This window comes from Pelobates fuscus, chromosome 3, assembly GCF_036172605.1.
Source record: "Pelobates fuscus isolate aPelFus1 chromosome 3, aPelFus1.pri, whole genome shotgun sequence".
NCBI lineage: Eukaryota > Metazoa > Chordata > Amphibia > Anura > Pelobatidae > Pelobates > Pelobates fuscus.
Window position 1 is genome coordinate 218,780,684 of NC_086319.1, and position 23,083 is coordinate 218,803,766.

The 23,083-nt window shown below is 42.8% G+C and overlaps 1 protein-coding gene across 1 annotated transcript in view; it reads left to right on the forward strand.

Moving 5' to 3' along the window:
• The window catches only part of LAMB4 (laminin subunit beta 4), a 344,917-nt gene that overhangs the window by 102,972 nt on the left and 218,862 nt on the right, over positions 1 to 23,083 (forward strand). The window contains exons 17-18 of the mRNA XM_063448083.1: positions 15,702 to 15,823; positions 19,248 to 19,368. Of these exons, the coding sequence (XP_063304153.1) occupies positions 15,702 to 15,823; positions 19,248 to 19,368 (243 nt within the window). The remainder of the gene's footprint in view (positions 1 to 15,701; positions 15,824 to 19,247; positions 19,369 to 23,083) is intronic.

Consider the following 23,083-nt stretch of genomic DNA (forward strand, 5'->3'; position numbering starts at 1 on the left):
TTGTGGGATTCTGAGGTAGTTTAATATATGTAGACCTATCTCCAAGAAGCCTATTTGCTTCTTGCATATAATATTCATAATCCATGATGACAACACCTCCCCCCTTGTCGGCTGGCTTAATAATAATATTCGTGTCCTGTCTCAGATCTTTCAATGGTGCGTGTTCCTTTAAGGTTAAGTTTGACTGGAACTTATTTAAAGGTTTTAATTTATGTATGTCTGAGTTGACCATATTTTGAAAAGTGGTCATTTCCTCAGACATTAACCATTTAGGGTAGAATAATGACCTGTCTTTCAGAGGGGTATGCATTATCCTTTCCTGTTCTGTCTCTTGCTGTAAAGTTAAGGCTGTGGGTGTCCCTATATCTTTATTAAAATATTTTTTAAGACAGTGGTTTCTTTTGAACTTGTTCAAGTCCACAAAGAATTGGAACTTATCCAAACCTTGTGTAGAGGCAAATTGTAGGCCCTTATTAAGTAATGTAATATGTTCACTTCTTAATTGTTTCTTTGACAAATTTAATATCCCTATAGGTTCTACTGCACTGTTGTTATTTTCTATACCTCTCCTGGTTCTTTCCCCCCCCCCCCCCTAATTCCCCTTCTCCCCTTAAGTGTAAAAGAAAGGGAATATATAGAAATTAAATTTGAAGGAATACCCATTTTCTACTTCCTGCCAAAATTACATGCAAATAGATTTAAACATCCAGGAAGGCCCATTATTTTGGGCATTAATTATATATCTTGCAGACTCTCGGAGTATGTAGATTGTTTATTACAACCTTTAGTGAAAACCTGTCCATCCTATTTAAAAGATACAACAAGTATTTTGAAGGAACTACATAAAATGAAATGGGAAGAAGACTGGCTTTTAGTTACGGTGGATGTGTGTCAGGGTACCTGCGGTCTCTACCTCCGAAAGAGGTAGAGACTTAGCTGTTCCTCCATCCAGACGGCCTGACGGCTCCCTTTCCTACGGTCTATCCGGTCATGCTAGGCCGGCCGCGAGGGAGTGACTGCCTTTTACAGCATCTAGGCAGGAAGTTGTCATCAGGAAACTCCTCCGGAACGACCTGTCACTCAATTGCTGCAGGACCAATCAGGACGCCTCAGAGGCATGGTTACTGCTCTGAACAGGGTATTTAACAGAGCTTCTTTCATTAGCTCATTGCCCTGTCGTGGTTCTAGCTTGTTCTAGTCACTCAGTGCTTGTGTATTCTATTATCCCTTTTGGTTTTGACCCGGCTTGTTTACCTTACTCTGCTTATCTCTGTTACCCTTGATTCGGCTTGTCTCTCGCTTACCTGTCTTCTGTTACCCTCGACCTCGGCTTGTCTTTGACCATTCTATACTGTACTACTTACGTTAGTCCGGCCATTCTAAGGTCCGGTATACGTATCTGGCTACTGTTTGTACTCTGCGTGTTGGATCCCTGTCCCGATCCTGACATTACGACAGGGCCAATGGATCCTGCGAGTACAAACAGTCAGCTTGCCTCTCCTGATCCTAGGTTTGAAGCCATGGATCACAGAATGGATCAGATGGCGCTTGCGCTACAGGCTCTATTATCTCGTGCCAATAACCCACCAGAGGAGATACGTAATACCCTTGTTTCTCCTGTCGGTTCAGGTCTAGAGGTAGCCACAGTGGGTGCTTCTTCTCGCATTACCCCCCCAGTACGCTATGGTGGGGCTCCTGAGAAGTGTCGTGGTTTCTTAAACCAAATTAGTATCCATTTTGAATTGCAACCTCGCTCTTATCCTACAGATAGGGCAAAGGTAGGATTTATTATCACCCTACTTATTGAGAAAGCTCTGAGATGGGCCAACCCATTATGGGAGAACGATAACCCATTAGTTTATAACTATAACACCTTTGTAGCTGCTTTTAGAAGAACATTTGACCCTCCAGGTAGAAAGGTTAATGCAGCCAGATTACTGTTGCGTCTGAGACAGGAGAACCGAACACTGGTGGATTATGCACTAGAGTTCAGGTCTCTGGCGTCAGAGGTCAAGTGGAATGAGCAGGCGTATATGGATGTATTTTTGAATGGCTTATCTGAGGTAATCCTTGATGAGGTTGCTACCAGAGAACTCCCTGAGAATTTAGAGGATTTAATTTCGTTCATCTCTCGTATAGATGAACGTTTAAGAGAGAGACAGAACACTCGAGAGAGGAACCGGAGACCTTCTTTTAGGTTAGCCCCCGCTTTTCCAAGTCCTGACTCCACGGTATCTTTGCTTCCTAAACCTATGCAGATAGGGTATACCCGCCTCTCTGAGGAGGAAAGACAGTACAGGAGAAGAGAGGGTTTGTGTATGTATTCTAACCGCCCGGGAAACGCTCGCACCTAAGTCTCTCTAGAGGACAGGCCTTGGGTGTTTCTATTTTGTCCTCTACTCCTAATTATAAAGATCACAGGCTTCTGCTACCAGTTTCCTTAACTTGCGGGAGGGAAGTAGTAAGGGCTATGGCTTTGATAGATTTCGGTGCTGCTGAGAATTTTATCGACCAAGCCTTTGCTAGTAAAAACAATTTCCCATCCCAGCTAAGGGAGACACCCTTGGCCGTTGAGGCCATAGATGGTAGACCACTACTAGACCCTGTTATCTTTCGTGAGACCATACCCATTGAGTTAAATGTTGGTATCCTACACGTGGAGAATTTATCTCTTCTGCTCATTTCGTCTCGTTCCGTTCCCATAGTTCTGGGGTACCCATGGTTGAAAGAACATAACCCTATTATTGATTGGGAGTTAGGGGAGATACTCTCGTGGGGCCAGGGCTGCCAGGATCGGTGTTTGTGCAAGGTTTCTCCATTAGCTAATATTAACATACAGGAGAATCCTACTCAGTCCACAGAAAGACAAATACCAGACCTTTACCTAGACTTAAGGGCAGTGTTTGACAAGAAGAATGCCGATTCTTTGCCGCCACACAGGTCATTTGACTGTAAAATTAAGCTTCTACCCGGGACTATGCCTCCGAGGGGCCATGTATATCCTTTGTCTGTTCAGGAAAACTCGGTTCTAGAGGAGTATATTCAGGAGAATTTAGAAAAAGGATTCATCAGGAGGTCTTCTTCTCCGGCCGGGGCGGGGTTCTTTTTCATTAAGAAGAAGGATGGCACGCTGAGACCTTGTATCGATTACCGAGGCTTGAATAAAATAACGGTCAGAAATGCCTATCCTATCCCACTGATTACCGAGTTATTTGATCGTCTTAAGGGCTCCAAAATCTTCACCAAGTTAGATCTCAGAGGGGCTTACAATTTGGTGAGAATCCAGCAAGGTCACGAGTGGATGACGGCATTCAATACTCGGTATGGCCATTACGAATACACTGTTATGCCATTTGGACTATGCAATGCTCCTGCAGTATTTCAAGAGTTGATTAATGAGGTACTTAGGGAGTTTCAGCATGATTGTGTTATTGTTTACCTGGACGACATACCAATACACTCTAAGGAGATTGAGACTCACCATAGACAGGTCAGAAAGGTGTTACACAAACTTCTGCAACATGGTCTATACTGCAAATTGGAAAAGTGCAGTTTTGATCAGTCTCAGGTAGACTTTCTTGGGTACGTGATTTCTGGGGAAGGTTTTAAAATGGATCCTGGTAAACTCCAATCTATTTTAGACTGGCCTTTGCCCAAAGGACTCAAGGCTATCCAAAGGTTTATTGGTTTTTCCAACTACTATAGGCGCTTCATTAAGGGTTACTCCTCTATCATTGCGCCTATTACCAATATGACCAAACAAGGGGCTGATACTAAGTTCTGGTCTGAGGAAGCTCTTCGTGCTTTTAAGACTCTCAAGGAACTTTTTGCCTCAGCTCCCATTCTAGTTCATCCTGATACGACTCTGCCTTTCTTGCTCGAGGTCGATGCTTCTGAGACAGGAGTTGGGGCTGTTCTGTCTCAAAGGTTAGGGGTGGATAAACCGTTACACCCTTGTGGTTTCTTCTCTAAAAAAAATTCTGGGCCTGAGAGCAGATATGACATCGGGGAGAGGGAACTGTTAGCGGTCATTAAGGCGTTAAAGGAGTGGAGACATTTACTGGAAGGGACACTACACCCTGTTACTATCCTAACGGATCATAAGAACTTGTCTTATATTGGGGAGGCTAAGCGCTTGTCCGCCAGGCAGGCTCGCTGGGCTTTGTTCCTCACTCACTTTAATTATGTACTTACGTATAGACCTGGTTCTAAGAACTCTAAAGCCGATGCTTTGTCTCGTCAATATGAACCATCCACTATAACTGAACCACTTCTGTCCTCCATAGTTCCTAAGGGGAATATCATCGCGAACACGAATCTCAGGATTCACTCTCCATTGCTTTCTGAGATCATGAAGTTTCAGCATTTGGCACCCAAACAGACTCCTGGGGATCGACACTTCGTTCCTGCCGCTCTCCAACTGGAGGTGCTACGCTGTCTCCATAACAGCAAGGTGGCTGGGCATCCTGGCATCCGCAAGACTTATGCGCTGGTCTCTAAAGATTTTTGGTGGCCTGACTTACGCAAGGATATTAAAGAATTCATTGGGGCATGTGAAGTTTGTACCAAGACCAAGCTACCCCATTCGCTTCCATGCGGATTTCTGCACCCTTTAGAGGTTCCTGAAAAGCCTTGGTCCTGCCTGGCAATGGACTTCATTGTTGATTTGCCTATCTCTAAAAAACAGACTGTCATCCTCACTGTGGTAGACAGATTTACTAAAATGGCTCACTTCATTCCCCTACCTAAACTCCCATCTTCGCCCGAATTAGCGGAGATATTCGCCAGGGAGATTTTCCGTTTGCATGGGATACCTTCCCAAATTGTCTCTGACAGAGGCTCCCAATTTGTTTCCCGTTTTTGGAGATCATTCTGCTCCCAACTAGGCATCAAATTGAATTTCTCCTCTGCCTATCATCCTCAGTCCAATGGAGCTGCTGAACGCACTAACCAAAAAGTTGAACAATATTTACGTTGTTTCGTTTCAGAACACCAGGACGATTGGGTCGGTTTGATTCCTTGGGCGGAGTTTGCACATAACAATCTCATTTGTGATTCTACGCATTCTAGCCCTTTTTTCTTGAATTATGGCTTTCATCCTTCCATCCTTCCTTCGGAGTCTTCTTCTCAAGGGATACCGTCGGTGGATGTTCATGTTGCCAATTTAAGAGAGTTGTGGGATCAAACTCGACAAATTCTTTTGCACAATTCTACGCTGGTTAAAAAACACGCTGACAAACGTAGAAGGGCAGCACCGGTGTTTGTTCCAGGCGATAGAGTATGGTTAAGTACTAGAAACACTCGGTTAAAAGTGCCGTCCATGAAGTTTGCTGCTCGATATATTGGACCTTACAGGGTACTGTCTCAAATTAACCCAGTTGCGTATCGTTTAGCGTTGCCTAATGCCTTACGCATTCCTAATTAATTTCATGTTTCCTTGCTAAAACCATTAATATGTAACAGGTTCTCCTCCACGATCGCCCCTCCCCGCTCAGTTCAGGTGGAGGGTCAGGAGGAGTATGAGGTCAATTCCATCGTTGATTCTCGAATCTCCCGGGGGAAACTGCAATATCTGGTCGATTGGAAGGGTTATGGTCCTGAGGAGAGAAGTTGGGTACCTCAGGAGGAGGTGCATGCTCCCCGTCTCCGCAGGGCGTTTCACTCTCGATTCCCTTCTCGCCCAGGTGTATTCCGCCCGGTGGGCGTATCTGAGAGGGGGGGTACTGTCAGGGTACCTGCGGTCTCTACCTCCAAAAGAGGTAGAGACTTAGCTGTTCCTCCATCCAGACGGCCTGACGGCTCCCTTTCCCACGGTCTATCCGGTCATGCTAGGCCGGCCGCGAGGGAGTGACTGCCTTTTACAGCATCTAGGCAGGAAGTTGTCATCAGGAAACTCCTCCGGAACGACCTGTCACTCAATTGCTGCAGGACCAATCAGGACGCCTCGGAGGCGTGGTTACTGCTCTGAACAGGGTATTTAACAGAGCTTCTTTCATTAGCTCATTGCCCTGTCGTGGTTCTAGCTTGTTCTAGTCACTCAGTGCTTGTGTATTCTATTATCCCTTTTGGTTTTGACCCGGCTTGTTTACCTTACTCTGCTTATCTCTGTTACCCTTGATTCGGCTTGTCTCTCGCTTACCTGTCTTCTGTTACCCTCGACCTCGGCTTGTCTTTGACCATTCTATACTGTACTACTTACGTTAGTCCGGCCATTCTAAGGCCCGGTATACGTATCTGGCTACTGTTTGTACTCTGCGTGTTGGATCCCTGTCCCGATCCTGACAATGTGGCTGCCTTATATACCAATATTGAGCATGAATTGTGCATTAAAGCCATAAAACATAGTCTGGATGAGAATTCTTCCTATCCAGATAATCAGATTCAGTTTATTTTAGATTCAATACATTTTATCCTACGTAATAACTTTTTCTGGTTCAGTAATGAATTCTACCTTCAAATTTGTGGCACGGCTATGGGCCCAAAGTTTGCTCCCAGCTACGCTAATTTATTCATGGCCCAATGGGAATCTCTCCATGTGGGAGAAGGAAGTGGCTGGGAGACAAACTTGGTGCTATACAAGCGTTACATCGATGACCTCTTCTTTATTTCCTTCGGAAACCATGATGGAAACTACTAATGGACCGCCCGGATCTCGCGCGCGCGTGATCCAGGATGACCGTCGGTAGCCTGAGGAAAGCTGGAGACATTCTCCGTGATCCTCGAGAGCCCGGGAGGTCGGAGGAGGTCAAGTCAGGCCTCTCGACGACCCGAGCGATAGGACAATAGGAAGGCACGAAAACAAAGAAACAACAAAAAATTTAGATAAAGGGAAATATGTACCTCGGAGAGAAGGTAAATAGCAGATCGGAAAAGCAAGTCAAGTAAACCCAAATGAAAGGGTCAGGAGCTAAAAGGTTAGTTGCGGGGGGCGTGGCCTGACACGGAGCTGAATGGACGTGCACTAATTCAGCTCCCTGAACAACGAGGTGCAATCCAACGCCATCGGAGGTCTGGAGGAGTCATGGGAAACCCCAAAAAGAATACCAACACTCAGGGGGCATCCAGCAAAACACCTACCGTGAAATCCAGCACTTTTACACGGTATTTCAGACGCGGCGCTCCGCGAGGATGAGGCCGCAAATTCCAATATGGCGGCGGAAACGGCCCCGTCAAGCCCGGCACCGTCGGAAGGCTCTTGCGGAACACAAACACAGGCAAATGACTCTGACATAAAAGAACTGCTAAGGAACTTGCCATCCAAAGCAGACATGGCCAATATGATCGGCAGATTAGAAGCAGCTCTGCAGTCTAAAATCGATGCAATGGGCGCAGACATACAGCAAGTAAGTCTTAAAGTTACAGACTTAGAGGAAGAAAAGGATGTAATGCAGGCCCAGATTGTAAATAATTCCTCCACATAAGACACACAGGCACTGACCCTGTCCTCTATGCAGAGGCAAATAGATGACTTAGACAATAGGAGCAGGAGTAATAACATGAAAATAAGGGGCCTTCCTGAAATGCAAGGGGAAGATTTTATGTCTACATTGAGGGAATTGTTTAATCTTATTTTGGGGGACCCTGTAGACAACCCTATATTAATGGACCTAGAGGAGCGGCAGCAGAAGCCTCACGGGATGTAATCTGCAGGCTCCATTATTTCTCAGTGAAGGACAATATCCTCAAAGCACTCAGAGAAATATCTCAACCCCTTTTATACCACGAAAATCACATACAGATTTTCCCAGATTTATCGTGGTTCACACTACAAGCGAGACGTGCACTAAAACCAATCACGGAGCTTTTGCGCAACCGCAACATGAAATATAGATGGGGTACTAATTCGCACTGATCGTCCATCACAAGGGAGTGATGCATTTAATAGCTTCACATCTGGATGTAAAACCCTTCCTGCGAGCATTGGAATTGCCGAACACTAACCTCACGGACTGGTATGCACCCCAACCAAACCAAGATTCATCTATTCTACCCCAAATACAAAGATGGACTACCCAGGCCAAGAAAAGAAGGGCTGACCAACTACTTGTCTCCCCTAGGGGCAGATCGTTGGTGAACCAAAGGGATGATACCTGCTAGGCCATGGTTCTTGCTCCCTGGGCTACACCGTCTGAGACAACATAACAGATTTGTTGAGGGCAAGAGCCGGCACACATAATTGGAAATAGCCACCACGAACATACATAGTTTAAACAACCACTGTGAAGCAACATTGAACTTTAAGGATATAACTCCAAACAAGATTCTCAAGATTTTCAAGATTTTCAAATCATTGGAGACTCCAACCAGCACAACTAACAGACTTTTAGGTCTGACGATTGAAGACATGGGACCTCCAAGCCACTCAAGTCTTATCCATGAATAAGGTCCGGTGAAAAAGATTTGGCACGACAAAGAGTACATCAACACCAAGGGTCAATATGGACTACGCCTCCTGGGCAACACATTTCTTGTACCCAAGCCCAGGAAAACAGAGCTCGGGAAGGACTGGTTCAATTACGCTGGGTGAAAAACGATTATAAGGTTGTATATCACATTGTGCTAAAAAAAAATAAAAATAGGAAAAATAGTCCACTGTTGGCCTTTTTAAGTCATGTTAATAATATAGCTCACTTTTGACCCCGACACCACAGAGAGAAATACCAGTACTTATATACATTGTTGTCTAGCAGGAGACGGATAGCTTAGGAGATAGAAAAAAGTAACAGAATATCTTATACTTATCCCCTGTGCTTCCACCCCTTTTTCCTATCACTCCCCTCCCTCTTCCCCCTTCCCCCCTCCATCCAGGGCCCCCCTTTTTTCCTTCTCTCCATCCCTTCCCCCCCTCTCCCCCCTCCAGATCCTCCAACGAATTCTGTACAAAGAATTGTCAGATTGCATGCCTCGGGTTCTAGTCAATCACCACACCCGCATAGTAACTGTTCTGCCTCTTGCACGGGGACAGAATACGAAACAAGAGAAAGTAACACCAATTGTGTTATTTAGAATTACTTTTAGTAACTCTTCTAGCTACGAGAAGACAAGTGTCTGAGGACTACAGGTGAAGCACAATTGGTCTTCGCTGATCCTCCTCATTTCGCTACTTTCATTTAGAAAAAAACTTTTTTTTTTGTATATTGTTGATATTGTTGTTGTTAACCTATAACTGTTGATTAGTAAGTGACAAGCAAACCCTCAATAATAGGGGGCAAGATGACAAATAGGAATACTCAGACGGTAAAACCACAGACCGGAACCACTGACCCTCCAGCACACGCAACCAACACAGAACCAAAACTGACCCTTCGTATACACTCCCAGAATGCCAAGGGGCTGAACACCCCGGAGAAAAGATCACTTGCACTCACAGATTTCCAGAGATATAAAGCAGACATCATGTTTGTACAAGAAACGCATTTTCGCAGGGACCAGGCTCCCTCACTTAGAAACCGTAAATATCCTACAGGTTATTTTAGTCATTACACTGCAGCTAAAGCAAGGGGAGTGGTGATTTTGCTTGAGAGACAAGTACCGTTCACACTCATGGGACAACTCAATGATGACGCAGGTAGATACATTTTCAAAAAAGGAAAACTAGGCAATACTACCATAACACTAGCAAACATTTACCGTCCTAATAAAAAACAAAGTGTGGTCCTGAGGAAAATGCTCCACAAGTTATTTGAATTTCAAGAAGGTCTATTGGTTGTGTGGGGGGGATCTCAACATTTCATTAGAAGGCCAACTAGATCATCCGCTACCTCCAGTGAATATCTAGAGCCCACCCGTAAACGAATACTCGATATCCTACATGAGACCAGATTATATGACAGTTGGAGGGCACTACACCCCACTGGTAGAGATTACTGATTCTACTCCACAGCATCCGGCACATATACTAGAATAGACATGTTGCTACTACCCCATACCTATCTCAATTTGATAAAGACAGCATCATACGGTCCCATCACATGGTCTGACCATGCTCCACTGACCCTAGATCTAACAATACCTTCACTAACTAGGGCCGCACCTCAATGGAAATTGAACGATCTTCTCTTAAACAAAGAGGAGGTCATAGAAAAAATTAAAACAAGTGCGCAGAGGTACTTCGAGACCAATTTAAGCCAAGACACTAGGCCAGACGTGATATGGAAAGCTCACAAATGCGTCCTCAGAGGAGAAATCATTAAAATAGCCTCAGCTCAGAAAAAGCTTAGAGAAGCTAATATAACATCCTTAACTCGGGACATAAGAAACCTAGAGCTTAATCACAATAAGGATAATACGAAACACACATATAACAATTTACTAGCTAAGAGGGCAGAACTCAAAACCATGCTCAACCTACAGGCTATCAGATCTGTACAAAGGACCAAACACTCATATTTTACACAAGGGGGCAAATGTGGTAAACTACTTGCGCAATCTCTACAACAACAAAGACAATCAACATTCATATCACACATTAAGCTACCAGATAGCTCAGTGACACAATAATTGCTGAAAATCATGTCGGCAAAGATAAGATACGGGAATTTCTAGCTAGTCGAATTAATACCACTATTCCGCGTAACTTGGCGGAATTCCTGGATAAACCCATCAGCACTGAAGAGTTCCACAATGTAGTAAAACAAATCCCATTGGGAAAGAGTCCTGGGCCGGATGGCTACACAGTCAAATACTATAAAGTTGTACATCAGATCCTAGCAGAACCTTTTGTGCGAGCATTTAATTTTACACACAACACGAGCAAGGCTCCACAAGAGACATTAAATGCCACCATAACACTACTGCCCAAACCAGGCAAGGACCTTACAAATTGTTGGAGTTATAGACCAATATCCCTAATGAACATGGATCTAAAACTCTTCACCAAGATCCTGGCCAACCGATTAAAACCGCTACTTCCTGACCTGATACATCAAGACCAAGCGGGGTTTGTACCAGGTAGGGAGGCAAAAAACAACACCACGAAAATCATCAACATGATGCATTGGGCAAAAGTTAATAAAATTCAGAATGTACTACTGGCTATTGATGCCGAAAAGGCATTTGAAAGGGTAGATTGGTCCCTCATGACAGCCACGATGGAACATCTGGGTTTTTGACCCAGGTGGTTAAAATGGTTGGGGAGACTATATTCCACACCTACTGCCCGAATACGCATCAATGGCCAGCTCTCAGAAGCGATATATATAAGGAACGGGACCAGACAGGGGTGCCCGCTCTCCCCATTGATTTTTTTATCCTTGTGCTAGAACCATTCATACAGGGAATATGAAATAACCCACAAATACAGGGCATCACAATAGGAAGTATAGATTACAAAGTCTCTGCCTTTGCAGACGACTTGCTTTTCACGATCTCCAAACCATTGCAATCTATCCTGCATATACGAACGGAAATGAGAGCATACAGTGACGTCTCGAACTTCCAAGCAAACCTCACAAAATGCAAGATCCTCCCTCTGCACACAACCCTAGATACAGATAAGTACATACAGAAAAACTTCAATTTTACGTGGGCAACGAAATCAATAAAATATCTAGGAATACACCTGCCACACCAACTAAAACAACTTTATGACTTAAACTACACCCCGCTTTTGGAAGCCATCTCTAAAGATTTGAAGGCCTGGAATAAACCATGCTACGGATGGTTTTGTAGAATAAGCATCATAAAAATGGTGATATTACCACGCATCCTATATACTTTACAAACAGTCCCAATTAAGTTGCCAGTTAGTTTCTTCTCCATAATTAAGGGGACATTGACATCCTTTATCTGGTCACAATCCAAACCTAGATTACCACTAAAACACTTTATTCAACCAAGGGAGACAGGGGGAATGGGCATCCCAGACGTAGAAAAATACTATAAAGCAGTGCACTTGTCTCGGATCTATGAGTGGACGAAGGAACAACGCTCCCAGCAGTGGGTGCTCATAGAAAGGGAACAATGCCTAGCGCCTCTTGATTCACTCCCGTGGCACAAACTGAACACCGCACTTCTGAAACATAAACAACACCCGCTCATCTTATCTCAAAGAAAACCAGGGGAAGCAAAGAAGAGCCAAAAGGCACAGTAATTAAAAAAAAACTAAGCATAATTAATATAAATCATAAATAAATCATATTAAAACCCAAAGCCACCCACTAGAAGCAGGAGGCAGTGGTACTCTGACCTGTACTGACTGCAGAGCAGCAAAGAAAGAGGAAATCATGCATGGGGAGGGAAGTTTTATAGTACCTAACTTTTTTCTGATTGGTTGTTTTTCTGTGCTGTTGTGGAGTTCTAGTAAAGAGAGACTTAAGCAAATGCGAAGCCTCCTGTCATGTTATAAAATTAACTTCCAACTGCAAAAAATAAGAAAAAACAACAATGTACATTAAAGACAAGGGCCGGACTTGGGCCGCGACACCTGGGGCTCCACAGCGCTGTAATTCTGCCCTCACAGGGGCCGAGGGACCCGTGCGGCTGTTTTTAGTAATATCGCGGCCGCCAGACGTATGCAGGTGCCGCCGGTTCGGTGGCACACAAAGGAGGCCAGCCGCATATCATGGTGGTGCCGCCGGGCCGGGAGGGAGGGAGCAGATCTGACTATCATGCTCTCTTGGGGTTCCCACAATTCCCAGCATGGACACATCATAGAGTAGTGATTACAATATAATGTGTCCATGCTGGGAATTGTGGGAACCGCAAGAGAGCATGATAGTCAGATTTGCTTCCTTCCTCAGTCCTCCTGTGCTTTCAGACTGTCAGACAAGCAGGTCAGCGTCAGGGGGTAGTGAACAAATAGACACAGGGAGGGGGGAGAAAGATACAGAGACAGAAGGGGGAGAGAAAGACAAGGGAAGGGGGGAGACACAGAGGAGGAGGGAGAAAGAGACAGTGGGGGAAGAGACAGTAGGGAAAGAGACAGTGGGGAAGAGGGGAGAAAGAGACAGAGGGGGGAACGAGACAGAGGGGGAGAGGGGAGAAAGAGACAGAGGGGGGGAAAGAGACACAGCGGATGGGGTATAAAGAGACACAAGGGAGGGGACATAAAGAGACACATAGGAGGGGGCATAAAGAGACACATAGGAGGAGGTATAAAGAGACACATGGGATGTGGTATAAAGAGACACAGGGGAGAGAGTATAAAGAGAAAGGGGCAGGGGAAAAGAGAGACACAGAAGGAGTGGGGAAGGAGAGACAGATGGGGAGGGGGAGAAAGGAGAAAGAGACAGGGGGAGAGAGACACAGGGGGAGGAGTGAGACAGATACATGGGGAGGAGAGGGGAAGAGAGACACTGGAAGAATTGGGGAAAAGAGACACTGGAAGGAAAGGGGGAGAGAGACACTGGAAGGAAAGGGGGAGAAAGAGACACACATAGAGGCTGGGGGGAGAGAGAGACACATAGAGGGGCTGGGGGAAGACAGATACACATAGAGGGACTGGGGGGAGACAAAGACACCCAGAAGGTTTGTTGGGGGAACAAAGAGACATACAGAAGAGAAGGGGGAAAAGTGACACAGAAGGTTTGTGGGGGGCAAAGCTGGGCTGGGGGAGAAAGACACACAGAGTGGCTGGGAGGAGAGAAAGAGGCACACATAGGGACTGGAGTTAGAAAGACACACACGAGGGGAGAAAGACAAAGGGGCTGGGGCTAAGGCACACACAAAAGGGGCTGGGGTAAAGAGACATACAGAGGGCTGGAGAAGAGTAAAAAGAGACACACAGAGGCTGGGATGAAGTAAAAGACACACAAGGGGAGTTGAAAGAGACACACAAGGGGTGTTGTAAGAGACACATAGGAGAAAAATTTGAGACAAGATACACTAAATGAATCAAAGTAGGGAATAAGAAACACACAAAAAACAGCAAGAAATTCAAAAGGGGGTTAAGAGAAACACAAGAGAAACTGCATAGTGTGTGTGTTTTTACTTGTATCTCATGCTCTCCCTGTAACTTAGCTCTTCAGCATAGGAGTTTATACCGAAGAGCTAACTGACAGGTGAGAGAAAGACCTCTTATTAAAGATTTTACTTCCAAGATATACATTTTGCTAGCAATCTTGCTAACACAATGTACAGATAGACGTAACTGATGTGATTCTAACAGTAATACACACACACACACACATCTATATATATATATATACACATGCATATTAATGTGTGTATTAGTAATCTATACATATATAATTATGCCTATATGCACACTCATAGGACTTCAAAATAAGTAAGATCATTGTTTTTATAGTTGTGCAAATGCATACATTCACCATTTCATTCCCATTACCAAACGTTCCTTAGTATATGAAGGTAGTTGGATTGAAACATTGATTATGCAAATGCACGTCTGCTTAAAATAAAGCCACTCTTTTGTTCATTTTGAAGCCCTATGAGTGCTTTCTTTCGTTGCATTAATAGTTTTCAATTTTAAGTTATCTTTCCCACCTCTATATCAGCACACTATGCTGGCGCGACTTATTATTAGGCTTGTATAGAATTTTTTCCAGGGCTGATTTTAGTTCCCAGTCCAGCCCTGTTAAAGACTGTATGCAGTGTATGGTAATGTCATGTCTACGAAATCAACCTAATACATCCTAAGGTGTTATCTTACCCCATTGCATTCCACCAGTCATAAAGCACAGATTCAAGTCATACAAGCTCATGCATGTCCAACCATAAGGAATGTGTCTTGAATGTGCAAGATTTTTTCTGAGTCATATTCTGAAAATACATACCTCAACATACACACTTATTAAACCCTGGATTGATTTAAATGAAAACCAACCTGTATCTTCCTGTTTAGGAACATGCTATAGGTTAGGATTGTCACTTTAAAGCACATTGCCTTGTGTGTTCATGAAAATTAATTTTCTAGTCAACCAAACAGTTTATCCTAAGGTCACTTGACTTCACAGGCTATTCATATAAGCAAGAAACAAACCTAAAGTTATATAACATGATAAGAAATGTCCTATGGCCCTGAAAATTAAAAATATATATATAATTTTACAATGAAGCCAACCCCTTCACTCTTGCTAAAAGACCACTATATTCACCAAAACCACGTCATCTTAATGAAGTGGTTTGGGTCCAGTGGTTCTATCATTTTGACACTGCAATATAAAACATTTGTTAGAAACTGCAATGTTTTAATCCATCTCTAGTGTCTCTCTTCCTGACAGTAAGTAGAAGCACTTCCTCTTCCAGTCCAAGTAAATCTTGGTCTGGGAATCAAATGCTGTTTGGCCATGCCTGTGTACCTCCAATCCATTGCTTCTCTATGAATCAACATGCAGAAAAACAAATTGCTTTACGAGAAGCAATGGATTAGAGAAGGATTGTAAAGACCTCAGCAAGAGTCCCATTGCTGGAAAGTAGGTAAGTAAGCATTCTCTAACTTTATTTATTTATCACCAAAAGGAAGTGGACAGAAGGGAACTTATAGTCCTGAAAAAAAACTATTGTTATCCCAGGTTAACTATGATTTTTCTATGCTACATACACCTTCCATTATTAAAATTCCCTCTATTTGGAATGGCTGGGCCTAATCTTTCCCCAATAGTTTGACAACCATAATCCTTTGATTATGGGATCATAAAACTTAATCAATATGGATTTTGAATGACAAAAAAATGTATATTAAAACTATATTATAACATTGTAATACACACAATCCTTTATCTTCTATGCACTTTATGAAGTCCTTGGAAAACTGGACAGCAAAAGTTGTGATAAACCAACCCCAAGGTCCATTGAGTGATCGATGCAAAAGTAGAAACTCTCTAAATGAAAGTTATACCTTACATCTGGATGCAACAACCAGGTAAAATGTTTAATGTCTATGAAATCATGGTACCAAAATTCTCATTAGTAAATGTTCACATAGCATATTCATATATCCCCACTTTTAAAACAATTTAGAATTAGTTCCATTGATATTGTTTAATGTGATATACTGCTTAGTGATACATGCCCTCTGTACATTATGTTGAATCTACCTATGGACTTTGTAATCCCAACAAAATAATGTCTTCACTTTCAACTTTTCACTAATTAAATTTTATCTAAAATGTTGATACACCACAGTACTAATATATGCAAACGTTAGGGGATAAGCAAAGTGTTTTATTCTAAAACGTGCTCTGAAGTACAAAAAGTGTGATAATCACCATGGAAACCAGGAGACATATTACATTAGTGCAGGCTGAGGGATAAGAAACTTTTGTTTATTTTTTTCATTTTTTTAAATTTATATTTTCCCCACATATATTTCACTCACCCAACTACTGCCCCTATCCCCATAACAACCCTGATCCCCCTCACTAGGCAGTGTTGGGGGGTATATAGGCTGTGTTGGTTGGGAGGTAGAGACTGTGATGTGGGGTGGTGCAGTAGTGGGGTGATGACGGCATAACAGCCCTTATCCCCCCACTACTGCCCCTAACCCCATAACAGCCCCCATCCCTCCCACTACTGCACCACCCCACATCACAGTCCCTATCTACCAACCAACACAGCCTATATACCCCCCAACACTGCCTCGATCGCCTCCATCATAGGTATCCCCCATAACAGCCCCAAATTACAGTCCCTACACTCCACACACACAGCAGCCCTACAGCCCATATATCACCCAAACTCTACAGCCCCGATCACCCACATTACTGCTTCTATCATCCATATTACATAACCTATCCCCATCACAGCCACTAGCCCCCAGCACAACCCACTAAGTTTTTATCTCTCACTACTGCCCTTACCGCAACACAGCCTCTACCCCCCTATTATCACTGTCCTATACCCCACATTTCAGTTACTATCCCTCTACTCACCACAGCCTTTATCCACCACACTACAGCCCATACCTCCCCTAAACACTACAACCCCTATCCCTCCCATCACAGCCCTTATTCCCCCATCATAGCCCTATTGCCCCCACCATAGCTTATATCCCCAAAACATTCCAGCCTCTATCCCCCATATACTACACCCCATATCTCTTCCAAAAACTACAACCCATATAACCCTCAAACACTATAGACTCTCCATCACAGCCCTTGTTAGTTCATCAAAACCCTATCCCACAGAGGCTGCAATGTATGGTGGAGACATGGGCTGTAGTCCCTATCCCTCCATACACTACTGCCCATATCTCCTACTTACACTGCAAACTCTGTCCCCCATATACTTCAGCCCCTGTTCCACCATATACTACAGTCCATGTCTCTCCCATAAACTACAACCACTGTCTCCCTTATACTACATCTTATATCTCCCGAATACACTACAGTCCCCATGCAACCAAAAACTGCAGTTCCCTCCCCCCGCCTCACACCCTGCAGCCCCGATCCCTCACATCCTACAACCTCTATCCCACACACCACACACTACAGCCAGAATTTCCCTCACACACACTACAGTTCCTAACACCCAGATAAATAAACATTACAGCCCCTCTCCACGCAACTACACCACTAACAAGTCTCTTCACACACACACACACACACTACGCTGCAAATGGCCCCATTAACATGCACACAACTTCCTTAAGCAGCCTCCCCCCACATGAAAACTGAGACACACAACTCCACAAGCAGAATATTCACACAGAAAATCTCAAGAACTGCTTCCCAACATATAGGCTTACAGAGCATCACAGCTAGTCTACCACACACAACACCACAAGCATCCTTCCCTCCAAACATGTAGACTCGCAAGTAGAATCAAAATACATACAAATTCAAAAGCAGTCTTCCGTTCCTATACACACCTTCTCCCAGCACTGTCCCTCTTTTGTCTTCTGATATTCCACTTATGGGGACACCAGAGACATGTCACAAGCAAACAGGGCTCTCCCCATGAGCTGCCCTGAAGGAGCATCACCCTGATAGGCCCACTTTATGAAGTGTGCATATTATTGCTGATGACACAACACACTTCTCTCTGGCCCCACCCCAACTGTATTGGGCTATTCTGTCTTTAAATGCACAGACCAAATTTTGGTCCCAGTCCATCCCTGCATTAGTAATGCATCCACTTCTACATTTTGCACATTTTTTTAGAGCAGAACACATTCATAAAACTGTTTTTCCTCTCAGAACCTATCTAATAATGAGGTGCAGAAATACATTTGAGAAGAACATTGAAGCTGACATAGATTTAGCAAAAACTTTAAAGGAACACTGTAAGGTCAGGAATACATATCCGTGTTAAAACCACCATTTAGGTGGTTTGTCCACTTTAAAAGGTAAGGCAACTTTCCTTATTTCCAGCCCCTGAACCACCTCCTTGACTGACATGGTTAAAATTGATTATCTCAGCCAATACCATGCTTTCCCATAGGAAAAGCATTGGATTAGCTCAGATCATCTAGGAGGTGGTGTGGGGGTGGGGTCAATGCATCTCTATGAGGAAAGTTTGGCAGTGCTGCACACTGTGCAGCATTGGCCCAGGAAGTACCTATACTGGCTGTTTGAGGAGTGGCCACAATAGGTGTTCCTATGGAGCAATTTAAACACTGCCTTTTTTCTGAATAGTCAGTGTTTACAGCAAAAAGTGTGCAGGGACTGACTATACTCACTAGAACAAATACATTAAGCTGTAGTTGTTCTGTCCCTTTAAGGAATACTCAGTGTGCTGTTGTTGTTATGGTGCTAGCAATGCCCTGGTGCCCCCACACCTCAATATAAGTAGTCAAAAGCCTTTATGAGAGCTAGAAGCTCTTTGCACGAGCTAAGCCTGGGAATCACTGACACTCTCGTCCTGTCTGGCAGGGCTTAGGTCAACTAGCAATAGCTAAGAGCAAGCACTTCCAGCTCTCATTATCAGATGTCACGGACATCCAGGTACAAAGTCATACTGTTAATAAATTATTTGACCAACAAGAATGTAGTGGTTATAGTGCATGCAGTGTATTTTAACTGATTGACAGCCAGGAATGTATTATTGTATATGATTTGTCTTAACATATTTTTTTAGGAACTGTGGAATCAGGTTGGGATTTTATTTATGTAGGCGCTTGGAGCAATCCGATTACATTCTCTATTAGGAATGTGTCACAATTTAAAAAAAAAAAATGCATTGATGTTTCAAAAATGTTTTAAGTTTTTCTCTAAAGCTCAGATTTTAATACAGTGCTGAAAATGTTTAAAATATACTTTAATGTAATGTAATACGATATTACAATATTGTGCAATTTTTTTGATATATTCTTGTTATATAACTGAAATGTTAGTCACCTTTTACAGGATAGCTATTCTTGATACTTCAATGTGTTTGGACCCGGATATGGAATATCTAATTGATGTTTATTTCACTCAACTGTCAACTATGGATGCAAAAGATAAGCATTACATATTAATAGATTCGGTGAGTACCTAAAAAACAGATATGATTATATATTTAAAAGTCTTTTAAGCATATTTTTTGTGTGTTTTGCAATGTTCTTCTGCTAGCATGTTAAACAGAGCAGTAAATACTACAGTCGTGGAAAAATGAAAAATAAAGTGCTATAAAATATAAAAAAAAAGTTTCCTAAATTTAAAACAAAGGGAGCTTTCTAAGCTATTGATTTCTAGTTACAATTTCTTTTATTTACAGTACGAAAAAAGATCTCCTGGTATTTATCAACTATTTCAAAGTTGGTATCCTAGTAGTAACACATAAATATATTGTCAACTTTCCCTCCTGTAGTGCCTAAATTTGACTAATAGGGTCATGCTTTCACATGTCATCCTTCCAGCAGCCAAAATGAATCTATACTTTAGCATCAACACTAGCAGGAGAAAAAGTAAGTTAGGGTGAATTACCCAAATGCTAGCTCTAGGGGTCACTGCACCCATGTGAAAGCATTCGTCAATAAATTTAAGTCACACAATCAAATATAAGGCAGAAGGAAGACCAGGTCAAAAGACATAAACTTTTCCCTTCAAATAACCTAGCCTAGAGTAATAGCTGTGTATTCCCTGTTTATTTGCAAGCCATCTGACTATAAGGGTATAGTCTTGGTGAGGAGGTAAAGAATATATATATATATATATATATATATATATATATGTGTGTGAAGAAGAAAGTTACACACTCAGCGTGCATTTCACCCACACCTCTGGACCATCAGGTGTGTAGGCACTGCTTACTAGTGTGAATGCTTGGATACAGAGACCCCTAGTGTTGACATTTGTGTAATGCAACCTTACTGCTACTTTTTCTCGTGCTTGTGTTCATGCTAAGGAATGGATTAATGTTGCCAGTTTGACTAAGATATTACAGAAGGGAAAATGTACTACATTTATGTGTTACTAATTGTATACCAACTTTTGATTAGAGGATCAATACTAGAAGATTTTCCTTACTATAAATAAACTGTTTATGATAAGAAATCACTGGCTTGGAAAGCTCCTTTTGTTTTAAATGTATTAAATAAATATAGTTTAACCCCTTAAGGACCAAACTTCTGGAATAAAAGGGAATCATGACATGTCAGACATGTCATGTGTCCTTAAGGGGTTAAAGCACTATATATATTTTTTTTCATGGTCATTATCTTTCTAATTCTTAATGAAGGGCTAAAACCCCTTAGTCACGTGGTCCACCTTTCGATACTCCTGGGACTCTGTCTCCCCTGTCTATTTCTATGCAGGTAACTTATGTAAGCCTTCCTTCTCAACCCCTTAAAGGACCACTATAGTGCCAGGAAAACAAACTCGTTTTCCTAGCACTATAGTGCCCTGATGGTGCCTCCACCCTCAGGGTCCCACTCCCATGGCGCTGAAGGGGGAGGAAGAGTTTAATCCCTTACCTCTTTTCCAACGCCGGGCTCCCTCGGCGCTGGGACTCTCCTTCCTCTTCTTCCGTCATCGGCTGAATGCGCATGCGCGGCAAGAGCCGCGCGCGCATTCAGTCAGTCTCATAGGAAAGCATTCTCAATGCTTTCCTATGGACGCTGGCGTCTTCTCACTGTGAAAATCACAGTGAGAAGCGCGGAAGCGCCTCTAGCGGCTGTCAATGAGACAGCCACTAGAGGCTGGATTAACCTATAGGTAAACATAGCAGTTTCTCTGAAACTGCTATGTTTACAGCAAAAAGAGTCAAACCTAGATGGACCTGGCACCCAGACCACTTCATTAAGATGAAGTGGTTTGGGTGCCTATAGTGATCCTTTAAAGGCCACATGACAGACTATGCCATCATGCATTTTTTTTATTTAGAGCCTTTTTCATTTTGACTCATCCAAGTGAGTGGTGCATGTGCTGTCACTAGCTTAAATTTTCAAACAAATATTATCAACAGCCCACTTAATAGCTAGACACTCCTACTCAACTACTGAATAATGTTTTTATCTGGGTTGCTGAGATTTCCTGCCCAGATAACACTACTCGGTGCTCTTCATCTTGTCTTTCCTGTGAACGCACTGATGCATCAGTTTGTAGGATGAATTCCTTTGAAGAATTAGGTGTGTCCAACACAGGTTGAATGCATATGGCTTCTGTGAGACTTTGAAATGTTTGCTCAGCTTTGAGGGGACCATTTCACCATGCCAGGGACATGCTATAATATCAAAGTTGAAGATTATAATAATAGTAATAAAAGACCAAGAAGTGTCCTGAGCTGTTTCATAGTCAATGGTGGAGGCTAATTCCGTATGGTTTCAACTAGCAAGTTGAAGCCCAGTGGAATAACCTAAATACTTAGCCTTCTCTAGGCCAAAAGTACACTTAGTAAGGTTTGCTGTCAGGACAGCATTTCATATGGAATTAAGGATGGATTACACTTTTGATAAGTGAGACTCCCTATCCTCAATGTGTATAACTACATCATCTAAGTAAGCAGCTGAATAAATGGTATGTGCCTTTATGATTCAGTCAATCTTTCTTTGAAATGTTGCTGGAGCCCCATGTGGGCCAAAATGTAATTGTACTTTGTACTGTAAAAGGCAGTTATCTCCTTTGCCTGGGCTGTGAGTGGTACCTGCCAATAACCCTTGGTCAGATCCAGTATGGTAAGGTACCGGGCTTTCCAAAGTCTTTCCACAAGTTCGTCAACACTTGGCATAGAATACACATCAAATTTGATTTTTGCTTTAAGCATCCGGCCATCACTGCAAAATCTGATTATATCATCAGGTTTTAGTACAAGCACAATTGCTTTGATTCATTCTCTATGAACTTCTGCTATTCTATATGGCTTAAGATGGATCCATTTCTCCAGTTAGGTTATAATAGCATGCCTTATTAGAGGAGTTCTAACTTGAACTGTGGGGAAAACATCTTTATTCAGTCTAATTAAGTATTTTGCCTCCCTCTTCTGGTGGATAGTCAGGTTTCTGATATATGGTTCTTTGGAGGGAGGTGTGGTGCTTCTACAGTTACAAGCATTCTTCTTTGTTCCCATGGCTTAAATAGATTTACATGCTAGGTTTGTAGATCCTTTCGTCTTGCAGGCTTCTCTTTGCCCACTCTCTCAAAGCCTTGGTATGGTCCATGACACATTGCTAAGAATTTGTTCTCTACCTTAGGAACCAAAACTAGCACTCTATCTCCAGGTTTAAACATTCAGACTCTATTCTGCTGATGTTGGGCATTTTCCATGTGTTCTTTAACAATGAGCATTATGGCTGCATCTGTTCTTGCATCGGAGATACATGCTCGCCACTTCTGTGTGGTGTAGACTTATGCTTCCAAGTCTCTTTGGCTATATCTAGCAATCCTTTGGGGTGCCTACCATACACGAGTTTAAAAGGTAAAAACCCAGTAGAGACTAGAGGGACTTCTCTAATAGTGAGTATTAAATAATGTGAAAGAAAAACAGAGTGTTTCCTTTCTTTATCAATGGCCTTTTTTATGGATTCATTGAACCTTGTCAGCAGACCATCTGTTTGTGAGTGATATTTTGAGGTTCATCTGCTGCTTTATAGGAAGGAGATTACATAAGTATTCTGTAACTTGGAACATAAATGGAGTTCCTTGATCTTACAGTATTTACTTGGGAATCCCAACTTAGCTGAACAATGAAATTAGTTTCTTAGCAGTAGCTTTTGCCGAAGTTGTAGGCATAGGTATTGTCTCAGGGTAACAGGTAGCACAGT